At 44.7% G+C, this 11,404-nt stretch overlaps 1 protein-coding gene across 6 annotated transcripts in view; it reads left to right on the forward strand.

Annotated features, from left to right (window-relative positions):
- HEG1 (heart development protein with EGF-like domains 1) overlaps positions 1-7,020 on the forward strand; it is a 56,674-nt gene extending 49,654 nt beyond the window's left edge. For 5 of the 6 annotated variants that reach the window (XM_014939673.1, XM_014939681.1, XM_014939690.1 and 2 more), the window contains one exon: positions 809-7,020. In XM_014939673.1, the coding sequence (XP_014795159.1) occupies positions 809-958 (150 nt within the window). In that variant the 3' untranslated portion in view covers positions 959-7,020. The remainder of the gene's footprint in view (positions 1-808) is intronic. The other variant, XM_014939706.1, reaches the window with a different exon arrangement.
- Positions 7,021-11,404: the final 4,384 nt, after the last annotated feature.

Consider the following 11,404-nt stretch of genomic DNA (forward strand, 5'->3'; position numbering starts at 1 on the left):
TTTTTTTTTTTCTTTTTTTTTTTCTGGCTTGTATTTTAGGTTTTCCAGTGAGCAAGTTTACTGGGTTGCACCTCATGAAGGGAAATAACCCTCCATCCTGCTTCCAGTAAGAATGAGAGATTTGGAAATGAAAATGCATTTTCTAAGCATTTGTTAAGACTTTTATTATGCTGGTGACGAGAAAGGGGAGCTTGTTATCAAGGAGTAGGTGATGAGGGCTTTGCGTGGATCTGCTCTGTTAGCTACTGGGTGAAAGGATTGTACAGTCTCGGTCCTAAACATCAAAGTTCCTCAACCAAGTCTCCCCAGGAGATTTACTTAAGTAAGAGAAAGAAAGGTCATTTCACTTTGTATTTGACATGTAACTCAAGTGCCTGTGTTGGGAGAATAGGTACCTTTGGCTAATGAGGAGAGAATTGCTCCCAGGTAATACTTAAAGCAGGAGACTAACTTTGATTTTCTAGAGACATTTCCTTTTCATGAGAGTTGTTTCAGTGCCTGAGCTCATCAGCACAATTCTCTTGGATTAAAAATTAGCTGTCAATTTAGATTGCACTTGGTGGAGTCAGGTAAATTTCAAGTGTGCTAAGTGGCAAGACAGTGAAACTAGATTACATCAGAATAATCCCTTCAGGCAATGCATAACTCCCACAGTAAAAATCATTCTAGGTTATAGACATCATTAGCGATCACACCGTTCATGCTAGCTACCAAAATAACTGCTGGGAAAGGTGATCAGGCTGTGCCTGAAGGAGGATTTGAGTGTGAGAATAAGACCTTTTTTATTTAATTTTTTTTGCTAATACAGCCAACTGGACTGAGAAATCCTGAACTGGAAAGAAACGGACTTTATCCTCCCTACACTGGTTTGCCTGGATCTCGACATTCATGCATCTACCCTGGACAATACAATCCATCCTTCATTAGTGATGAAACCAGAAGAAGAGACTATTTTTAGCAGGGAGTGGAGAGGGAGTGGAAGATTGACACAGTTCCGTGGCCTTTGATCCCCAGGTACAATCTGTCCCCTGGGCAGTTCAGCCCACATCAATCTTACTCTTCCCATTTAACAGAAAGGACTTTGAACTCCATGCCGATCGTTGAGAAATGGTTACACTCACTGAGCAGCAGAGAGAAAGAGGAGGAGGAGGGAATGGCTCAAGGTGCACATCACTAAAAGATCCAGATGGAAGTTAACGCGTATACTCTGAATTTGTTCTGTGTTGCTTCTTCACTCTTTACGCTAGATGGCAAGCATGGATCAGCACAGGCAGGTGAAATTAAGCCCACCATTCTGCATTGAATACCACTAGGGAGTGTTTTGTTTACAGATCTTGTTCACTGTTGACTGTGCATGTCTTCTTAGCCAACCTTCATGCAAAGTTTCACTGTGCAACTCCTTTTGGTAGGGAAGTTTGTCCACTCCCTTTTCCATTGCTGCGTTTCATACACGACAGGGAAGCTGGCTGATCCTCTGGCCCTCGCCTTCTTAGTGGTACAAGTTCTGCAGATGGCTGGGTCTTTGCTGAAGCCTGGTGCCTGGAAATGTTGGTTGAATTAATGAGTTGGTTGTCTCCAAGGAGTACAGGAGAGTTAGTTTTACCACTGCAATTCTAACTGAAAAAAAGACACAGTTGGTGCTGTGCGCTGCTTTGAAAGCTTTGTCTATATAGGGAAGAGTCTGAGCATGTTGTTTTGTCAACCAGCATTGTTCAGAAGTGATACCACTACATAACATCATAATGCTTCTGTATAGGATCTTATGTGGCTCTGTTTCCCTGCAGGGTTTTAAATGCCTGTAGAAACAGCAATATAATGTTAAATAGTTGCTCATGGGGAAGCAAAACATGAGCTGAGAATTCAGCACGCTCCTTTCAAGGAATCTGGGAAGGCGCAATAATGCTATACCTCTGGTTGGGCAGGTAGAATGTGAGTTCTGGACACTGCAGATGAGACAGTTTTCAGGCCTCCACAGCCCACCTTGACTTCAGTAGGAGCTGTAGAGGCTTTCAGTACATTGGAAAATAAGGCTCACTGCAGTCAGTTGCATTTAAGGCAGAGAAAAACATGATGCTTCCAGTTCTAGCAGAACAAAGATCACTTATGTTGAAGTGTTTTGCTTTCTTCCATTCTAGTTTCGAGTGATTCAGATTCAGACCAGGCAGGTTTCCTCACCTAGGTGTGTTAATTCATATTAATCACATCCTCAAAGAACTGAAGTTACTACATTTCTCACCAAAGATCAGGTTGAAAACTCATGGACTGTATTCTGACCTGAGCTGGGTGTTGAAAGAGATCTTATAAATGAAGTATATTTACTGATTATCTTTACTGCAGTGTTAACCTGAGTCATCCAAACCCTGTCCAGTTAAGGGTCCAGATGCAGATCCTTCCCCTGAATGTAGCTGTGCTCTTAATTCAAGGTGGCTGCTTGTAGGAGGATAACAAATAGCACAATTCCTTAGCCATTAACCCCCCATCTCTGTAGTGTGTATATAAGCTAGTTTCACTGAAGGACACATACTCTCTGATATTTCCTTCTCCCTCTACCAGCCTCCCGCAGTGTTCAAAAAGACACAGTGCCTACAAGTAAGTTCATAGAAGAAGCTCATCTCACTGAAGCTCTAAGGACCATGGGATGCATCCCCCAAAGTGCCTAATGCCAAATAAGATGCTGATGTGTTGTGTAGTTGCTCACTGGAGGCAAACCTGGGGTGATGAGGAGCCCTCTGTCAGGGAGCAGGTAGTAGTACCTGTGTCGTGGTCATGGTTTTGGCTGAATTGACCAAAACCAGAATGACAGGTGCCCACCCCTCCCTCCCTCTTCCCCCCCAACAGACAAAGGAGAGGAAGAGATAAGGAGATTTATAAATTTAGAATGAACTATAGATGCTGTGAGTCCCCAGATCCTTTCCCAGCACTTTGAAGGCTGTTGTATACCCGATCAAAAATGAGCAACAGCTACCCAGAGGAAGGGCAGCTAGCAGTAGGCAGTTATCAGACGCGTGGGCTAAGAGGTTGTTGGTCCCTGTTCACATTTCCTTCTGTTTTCTCAAAACTGCAAGGCAGGAAAGGCACCACAAATGTGCTTGAGAACACATGGTTTGGTGCAGCAGCCACAGCACACAAACGCAGTGTCTTTTTATGCCTCATCCCTTATCTACTGAGTAGAAACAGCAGCGTGGTCTTGCAGAAAACCAGGACTTTATGGATGCCAAGGGCAGTGTGCTTTGCACTTACATGATCTTATGGTGATGGTGCACGCAACTACATGTCTATCTGATCCACTATCAACCTTGCAGGTTGTAGCAGCAAAAATGTTTAACTGCTGGGTTAATTCAAAGACTGGGAAAAGTTCCTGCCTGTGCCAAGTACAAAGGAGGAAATATCGATTCATAATTGCAGATCAGTTTCTGTATGAAGAGTAACATGGATTATATGAACAAAATACTGGTCTGTATCTCACAGCAAATTGCAAGGGATTTGAAAGGAAACGAGTTAAGACTGTTCCTGTTTGAAATCACACAAAAGTTTGCAAATAATTAATGATCTTCAAATTCTTCTTAATACTGGATCTGGAGTGAAAAGGTCTTAGTAAAACCAGCAGGATTTTCTGAGTGAGGACTGCAAAACTTAGCCTTTTCCAAAAGAGAGAACTTTATCGCAGTGAAATTTTCCCTCTGCCAGACCTGGTAAACAATGGGAAATTTTATGTGAGAATGTATCTATTGCAGCCTGACCTTCCTTTTAGGTTTGGTGAGAAAGGAGGAAATAACCCACAGGCGGAGGAAAAGGGTCTCTCCTGAAATGCAGCGCTGTCTCTGGGTGTCCTAGGAGGCTCAGTGGGCAGAAGAGGATTTAGGCAGTGTCAGCACTGGGTGAGCACAGGTACTTTCCTGCGGGGTGCTCCAGGAAGTCTTTGTGGAGCTAGGAGGTACAGCCCGAAGTGATTCAGCCCCAAGATCTCCACCAGCCCAGCCACTCCCTGTGCTGTGACACGTCTGTCTTCACCCCAACCCCACCGGCTCCTGGTTCCACTAGGGCAGAGGTGTGGGTGCCCTGCAGGGTGTTTTGATAGTTTATGGCAGTTCCTTCACGTCAGCTGTGTACTACCGCATCCCGGTAGCAGTGGGCTTGCCCGGCCATGGCAGGGATATGGCCTGTTTCAGCGCAGCTTGTCTCTGCTAAAGCTGCCACCAGGATCTTCTCTGGCTGCTTCCATCTCTGCCATAACCTAAGCACCCTCTGGCAGCGGCGTGGTAAGGTTTACTGCTCCTGTTGGATGTGAGAAGGATCTTCACGTGCCCTCAAGCCCACTTTCAAATGTGGATGCCTCTCCGCTCAGTACCTAACTCCCCGTAGGATGTCTAAATCAATGTGTTTTGTTTCTCAGACTGCTTAGATTACTTTTAGCTACTCCAAGATGCAAATTTTGAGCGCGCTGGATGTTTTTGCCAAGGGGAGTTGCTCTCCACTGTCCCAGAGGATAAGATAGAAATGGCATGTTTCTTGTAAGGAGGATGCAAGTGGTTCAGCCAGATGTGGGGAAAGGAAGAAAAACTACACCAACACTGCTCAGAAATCTGCCCTGGCTCCTGGCTACTGCGAAAAACTAGGGGAGCAGTCAGCAAGGGCCCGTGGGCAGTTGTGTGGGTGTGTTTTTTATTAACTTTGGAAAAAATGCTAATTCTGTTGCTTGACAGGAAAAGACGTGGGAGACACACGTTTGCTGCTATGGTGCTCTGCCAGTTGTGCTGACAAAAGCCCCTCGCTCACAGAAGTACACCTGGCACTCAGCCTAGGAAAGGTAGCCCCAGTGAGCAGAGCAGCAAAACACAGGTTTGAGGCATCATTCAAAAGGGAGGCTGGTACGTGCAGCCTTCCTGAGTCCCTGCCACGCACCGCTGCTCGCCCCGGCCAGCCCTCCCAGCTGCACTGCAAAAATCGGGGACCTTTTGTGTGCTGTTGAAAACTCACAGCACAGAATTGGGCTAGATGAGGAAAAAAACAGGACAGGAGAATTTTGATGCACTATGCCCTCCACAGTTAAAGCATGAGGTAATACAGCAGCAACAAATCTCATTGTTGCGGTATTTCCCGTAAGTCCCACTATCATAGTCATGTCCTGAGTCACCCCTTGTGACCAGGCTTCTAAAAGGTATTTGCCTCCACACCAAGTGGTAGTAAAAGGCTTTAAAAATAGAAATAAATTGCAGATAGAGAGGGGGCTTTGTCATCTTGTGAAGTTGTTTATGCCAATGTGTGTAAACAGTGTTTGCTGGGATCTGAGTGAGCAGCGGAGCAGGTCATTGCTGCAGACACGCCAAGTGCTTCCCCAGGGCTTGTCTCTAACCCCAGTCAATGGCCATATCCGTTCCAAATCCAGCTGGACTTCTCATTCCCTCAGAGTGAAGTTTAATCTTTAGGTTTTTTTCCTTAAATTAACAAGAACGGATGCATTTTACTTAAATGCTCTTCCTATGCTGACTAATGTTTTTTCCTCTTTACACTCAAAGGGCCTAATCCAGCAGCCATTACAGTGACCAGGGTAACTTTCCCATGAAGTTTTTTTGGGGGCTGAAGTAATCCACCACCAGGGTCACCTGTGTGTAGTACATGCTTTCCCATGGATCTGTGTTCTGCCTATTTCTGTGATACTGTTTCTGCCTTTCCGTGTTGTATTTATTTTTTTAAAAGTATACTTATTACTCTAGCAGAACCTGTATTATGTGAGATTGAACAAAACAGGTTCAAGATCTGAAACACCTTCCTGAGAAGAGAATGAATCTGAATTTTGTGTAATTGTTTTACTGATCAGCCAACCTGTTCCCTATCGGGTAAGATATTCTAGGGATGTAGAGGTGCTTCCTGCAGTCACAGATAAGAGCTCTTCAGTTCACTCTTATTTTTCCCTTCAGAAATGAAGGAAGATCTCCCAGTTTCAAAGGGGGCATGTGCTGTGTGCTTTTAAGATTTCAGGAGCCTTGCAACGTGTATTTAATTCTTTGTTCCGTTGAACTGCTGAAATAGAAAAGTAGGACAGAAGTCCATGAAGGGGTAAGAAATAACAACAACAACAACAACAAAAAAAAGACAAAAAAGAAGAAGAAGAAAGGAATGTGCTTACATGTTTTGGAGAAGTAAATATCTAAGACAAGTGTGGCTTCTGTACTGTAAGGTCATATGTGGGATGACACCTTTTCTGTGTCTAGTTTGTATTGCATGTGTGTAATAACCTTGTTGAGGGAAAACCTAGAGAGGGTACCTGGTGATCCTCAAAACTAATATGTAAATAGTAAGTTCCCTGGTCTTTGTTCTGGTAAAGTGTTAGAAGGGATGGGAGTCTTGCTTAGGTGAATGGCCACAGCAGGCATCCCCCACATCTACAAAATCCTGTACAGAAAAATCCTGTGGAATACAGTAAAAACTGATCACTTCTCTTGAACAATGTCTGACCCAAAAGGTCTCCAATTAAATCTGCTTGGGTAGGTTTCCTTTAAAGAAGAAAACCCTAACCAATATTTAATAGTTTCCTTTTCTAAAGGAAATTCTGTTAAACTCACTCATTTGTTTTAAGCCTTGTTAAATTCTACAAGACTTTCTCTTAACAGGAGGTCTGACTTAGCATGTAAAATCATAATGGTTTATTTGAGCAGCTTTCAGAATTGCAGTAATAAAGCTTACCTTTCGTGAGCTCTCTTTCAAAAGGTAAATTTTCAGCATTTGTTTGTGCTTCTTTTATCAACCTGAATGTAAACTGCTTTATGTACTTGACACTGCCCTTTTTCCTTCTCTGTATCTCTGAATGTTTGCTTCCAAGTCGCTGGGGTTCCGAGGATGTTTTCAAAACCAGTATTATTTAAAGTTGTATCATATTTTCAGCCTCCACTAATTATACAGTACTGTAGTAGCAAAATATAATTTTTAAGGATTGGATTATTTTTATACCTGCATCCAATATTATTAAATCTGGCGTTCTAGTCAGTATTATAAAAAGATACAATAAAATTATGAATATTACTCTGTCTCAGCTTTTTTATTGTCTTTAGCTTTCCCTGTAGAGAGATGCATATGCAATTTTAGATGGTTTTAATTATACTTAGAAATCTAATCTATCAAATAAGAAATATTATCGTTCTCTGTTTTTCTGGTGGTGCTTTGTGATTGAATAACTAAAATGAGAAGCAAAGAGGAATTGGGTAAGTTCTGTTGTGCTAAATGAGCTTCTGCTCAGCTAAAATACAAGTTCTGTTCTGATACATTTATTTCAGTAGCATTAAGCAACTCAATTTAATTTAATTTTTTTTTTCCTCAATTTTATTTTTCATCCTGCTGGAATCGCAAGAGAATTGGTGAAGTTGTGTGTTTGCATGTGTGAGTGCATGTTGGAGGGGAGGAAAACCTCAGGAGAGGTTGATGCAGCAGGGGTGTTTGCAAGGGCAAGGGGCTGGATCTGACCCCAGTAAAGTCAGTCCTCCCTCACTGGGGACTGTGAAGAATGTACAGCTGAACATCTCTCAGAGGAAGGAGGAGGGTACCTTGAAGACAATGTTCAGCCCAGGTTGCTGGGAAGACGTGTGACATGGAAGAGCATCTCAAGAAATGGCAGGTATGTTCATCTGGGACAATCTTTTCCTATAGTGCTCCCGAGGAGTACGATGCTCAACTGTGATAGCAATCAGATGGGAATAAGGTGCGATTCATCTGTTCTACCAAAAGTTAGGTGGCCAGTTTGAACCCACCATCTGGCATCTCCAGGAAAAAAGAGAAAAGCATCCGAGAGGGTAGCTCACTCCATGGTAAGATATCCCTCATCCTTGACAGTAGTGTCACAAGACCCCCCACACTAGACAGCTGCCCTAGATGAAGTGAGTGCCAATCGCAGAGAAATGGTGAGTCTAGAGCATACTTCTTGCTACATACTGAAACTACAGTCTACTTTCTATGGTGATATAGTACAGAATTGTGTTACAGGCTTGTTCCTTGTCTAGTTAAGACTCCAGTGGGAGAACAAAGGAGAGAGTAGGCTGATTAAATCCTGAGGTTCTGTTCAATTGCCAGAGAAGGACCATTAACAGTGCCTGAGTTTTGTTGCCAATACTATTGCAAGTTGTTCTATTTTCTGTGTGACTTTGGTATATTTTGAGGAAATTGGCAATGCAAAAGGACTGGTAACAATACTGCCATGAAACTAGATAAAAGACCTTTGCAGTTATGGACAAGTACATGATTTAACAGTCCTGCCCACTTCAGATTTGTATACCAGTGCCTCTGACACCATCAAATGCATCCACACTTTGTGCCCTCAACCTTTTTGAGAACCACCTGAAAAGAAGTCAAAGCACATCTGCTGCCCCTGATTATGGGTGATTCTGTATGTATCTTTGATTTAGACTTCCTGGAGGGCTATCTGAACTTTTAGCTAATTACAACATGTATTTCTACTTGTGTATGGAATGTACAGTGGATGAACCAAATTTACATGAGATAGCAAAATGTATAGGACTCTAGTAAGGAAGAGGATTGAAGAAATACACAGGAAGAAAGTATCCAGCTGATGCACGTGAAGAGCTATAAAACATATTTGCTATTTGCTCTTCCTTCAATGTATGTTTTCTGGCAATATGATTGCCCCTTGATTACATGCAACTTACAGTTAAATAATGAGGCTGCACAGGACTATGCACCTTCTAATAAAGAAGGCCCTTTGCCTTTCATACTTATTTCTGTTGCCATAAACAAAGATCAAGACAAGAGAACAGCTATGGTGTTTGTCACTAAATATAGCACACTTTTTATTCCATAATAGTAATTTGTCAGTGTTCTTCACTGCTGTATCTGAGCTTTGACACACAACAACAGTTTGGTTTTACAGCTTCTGGAAAGTTACCCAGTTGTTTCTGCAAAGAAGTTTTCGTTGTCCTTTCTTAAAGGACATCACAACTGCTGTGGCTGTGTGTGAGTCTGTCTGCACTAACAGTCTACTATCTATTGTCTAAATGTGTGCTTAATAACTTCATCAGAGCTGCTGATCTTTCACCGACACTAGTTCTCCTGTTTTGGTGATTCTCTGTGTCTGTTCTCCTAAACCATCAAATCTCTATTATAATTTCCCCACGAATTGGCAAGCAGTAGGGCATATGCAACCCTTTCTCTGTGGAGAACCTGTTGTGACCACTGGCGTGTCACAAAGTGGACAGGGGAGGGCAAGCAGAGATGAAAAGATCAGGTACATGAAGTGTGTCTGTTCAGCACACTGTTTCCTGGCGGAACTGATGCCTTTTACATTGCAAATCATTCACACTTCCCAAACTGTGATTGTGATAAACAGGAAGAACCAGGTAACAATTTTCATGTGCAGGACTACACACTCAACCAGTAGATATCTGTGTAGCCAGCAAAGCTACACCGTTTACACCTGCTAAAGACCTCACCCTCATTTTCAAGAGCGCTCTGGGAAGTTCTCTTGGTCTTACATGACCGTTTCACAGCCAACACAGAGATTAGTCTAGTTGCACCTTGAGGCAGCATTGGAAAATTGGGATGTATCATGATGACTGAAGAGTCTAGATATGAGGGATGGACATCTGTAGAGGACCAGTGGCATACATATCTGCCAAACACACTCCACAGCCAGGCTTGTCCCTCTCTGCACACCGATTTCCAGCTGAAGCACATGCTGCAGTTCCCTGTCTTGGTTTCAGTTGGGACAGAGTTAATTTTCCCCGTAGCAACTGCTGTGTTTTGGACTAAGAATGAAATAATGTTGATAGCACATACTGTTTTTATTGTTGCTAAGTAATGTTTATATTAAGTCAAGGACTTTTTCAGCTTCCCATAGAAGCTGAAAGGGAGCATAGACAGGACAAGCCGGCCAAAGGAATATTCTATACGATACAGATCATGCTCAGTGTATAAATGGGGATTGGGCAGGGAGCAGGAATCCATGATAGCTGCTCAGGACAGCCTGGGCAATTGATCACTGGGTGATGAGAGCAATTGTATTCCATCACTTTATTTTGTATATTCTTTTACCATTATTATTATTATTACTTTCTTCTTCCATTAGTGTTCTATTAAACTGTCTTTATCTCAGCCCATGAGGTTTTTTCTCCCTCTTCTCCCTACCCTACCGGGGATGGGAATGAGTGAATGGTTGTGTGGTCCTAGTTGCCAGCTGGTGTTAAACCATGGCAGTCCTCAGATGGCTGGTGTCCCTGGGGGCTCACAGCACTGTCTCCTCAGGAATGAAATGCTTTATTTTAATGAGGCTTCAGGGTCAGTTTTTTGGGTGCCCCCTGAGGGGAAGCTGGGAGGGCAGTGGTGGCTTGGGAGTGGAGGTTGGGCGCTACCCGAGCAGGGAGGCACAGTGCTGTGGTTCCAAACGCTTCCCAGGCATTCTCTTCCCTTTTTCTCTCAGCTCTGTGGCAAAGGGGACTCTTACAAATGGGCTTGGAGGAACTAAATGGGCTGGGATGGGTGACTGGCGTGGGAGCGAGCAGCATGGCCTGGAGGGGCGGCCGATGAGCAGGGGGCTATGGGGGCCCCGATCACACCCCAGGCCGCCCTGGGGCTGGCTCTGGCCTTGGCCGCCCTCACAGGCTGGCCCTGCTCCCTGGCTGGGGGCAGTGGGACGGGTGCTGGCTGCTCCTGGTCCCCCACAGCTCCATAACAGCTAGCGTGGGCTACCTCTAGCATGGTCTTCTCCTCAGCACCATCTCCTGAGGGACACCCCAGCCTGGCTTGGTCCCCCAGCGGGGCAGGACCAGCACCCCGGGGAAGGCCAGGGGCAGCCCCCATGACTGAACTCCCTGAGGTGGCCACATATCGAGACCCTGACACCAGCTTCCTCTCAGAGCTTGGGATTTCCACCACCCCCTCTAACCACCCTGGTGACCATGCAGGGCGTCCACCATGGGCCTCCCTCAGGAGCTGCCGGCCAGTTCCAGGCTGCCATGGGGCAGGGCAGGTGCTGCCAGGGGGTCACTGTGGGGACGGGTCATAGGTGCAGGGAGCAGGCTGTCCTGGTGGGGCTTCAGGGCTGGAGGGGCAAAGGAAGATGCAGAAAAACCACCCCGTGTTTCAGGCTCAGCACACTGAGCGGGTCCATGAGGAAGAGCACAGAGGGATGAGGCCAGGCCCCTCCTTCCCCATGCCAGGAGGGAGGCACCCAGCTGTCCGTAAGCCACCGGTGTTTCCTGGTTTGGTGCACGTAAAAAGTTTACAATTACAGAGTCATAGAGTAGTTTGGCTTGGAAGGGACCTTTAAAGCTCCCCTAGTCCAATCCCCCTGCAATGAGTAGGGACATCTTCAACTAGATCAGGTTGCTCAGAGCCCTGTCCAACCTGACCTTGAACATTTCCAGGGATGGAGCATCTACCATCTCTCTGGACAACCTGTGGC

Source organism: Calidris pugnax, unplaced genomic scaffold, assembly GCF_001431845.1.
Source record: "Calidris pugnax isolate Ruff unplaced genomic scaffold, ASM143184v1 scaffold21, whole genome shotgun sequence".
Taxonomy (NCBI): domain Eukaryota; kingdom Metazoa; phylum Chordata; class Aves; order Charadriiformes; family Scolopacidae; genus Calidris; species Calidris pugnax.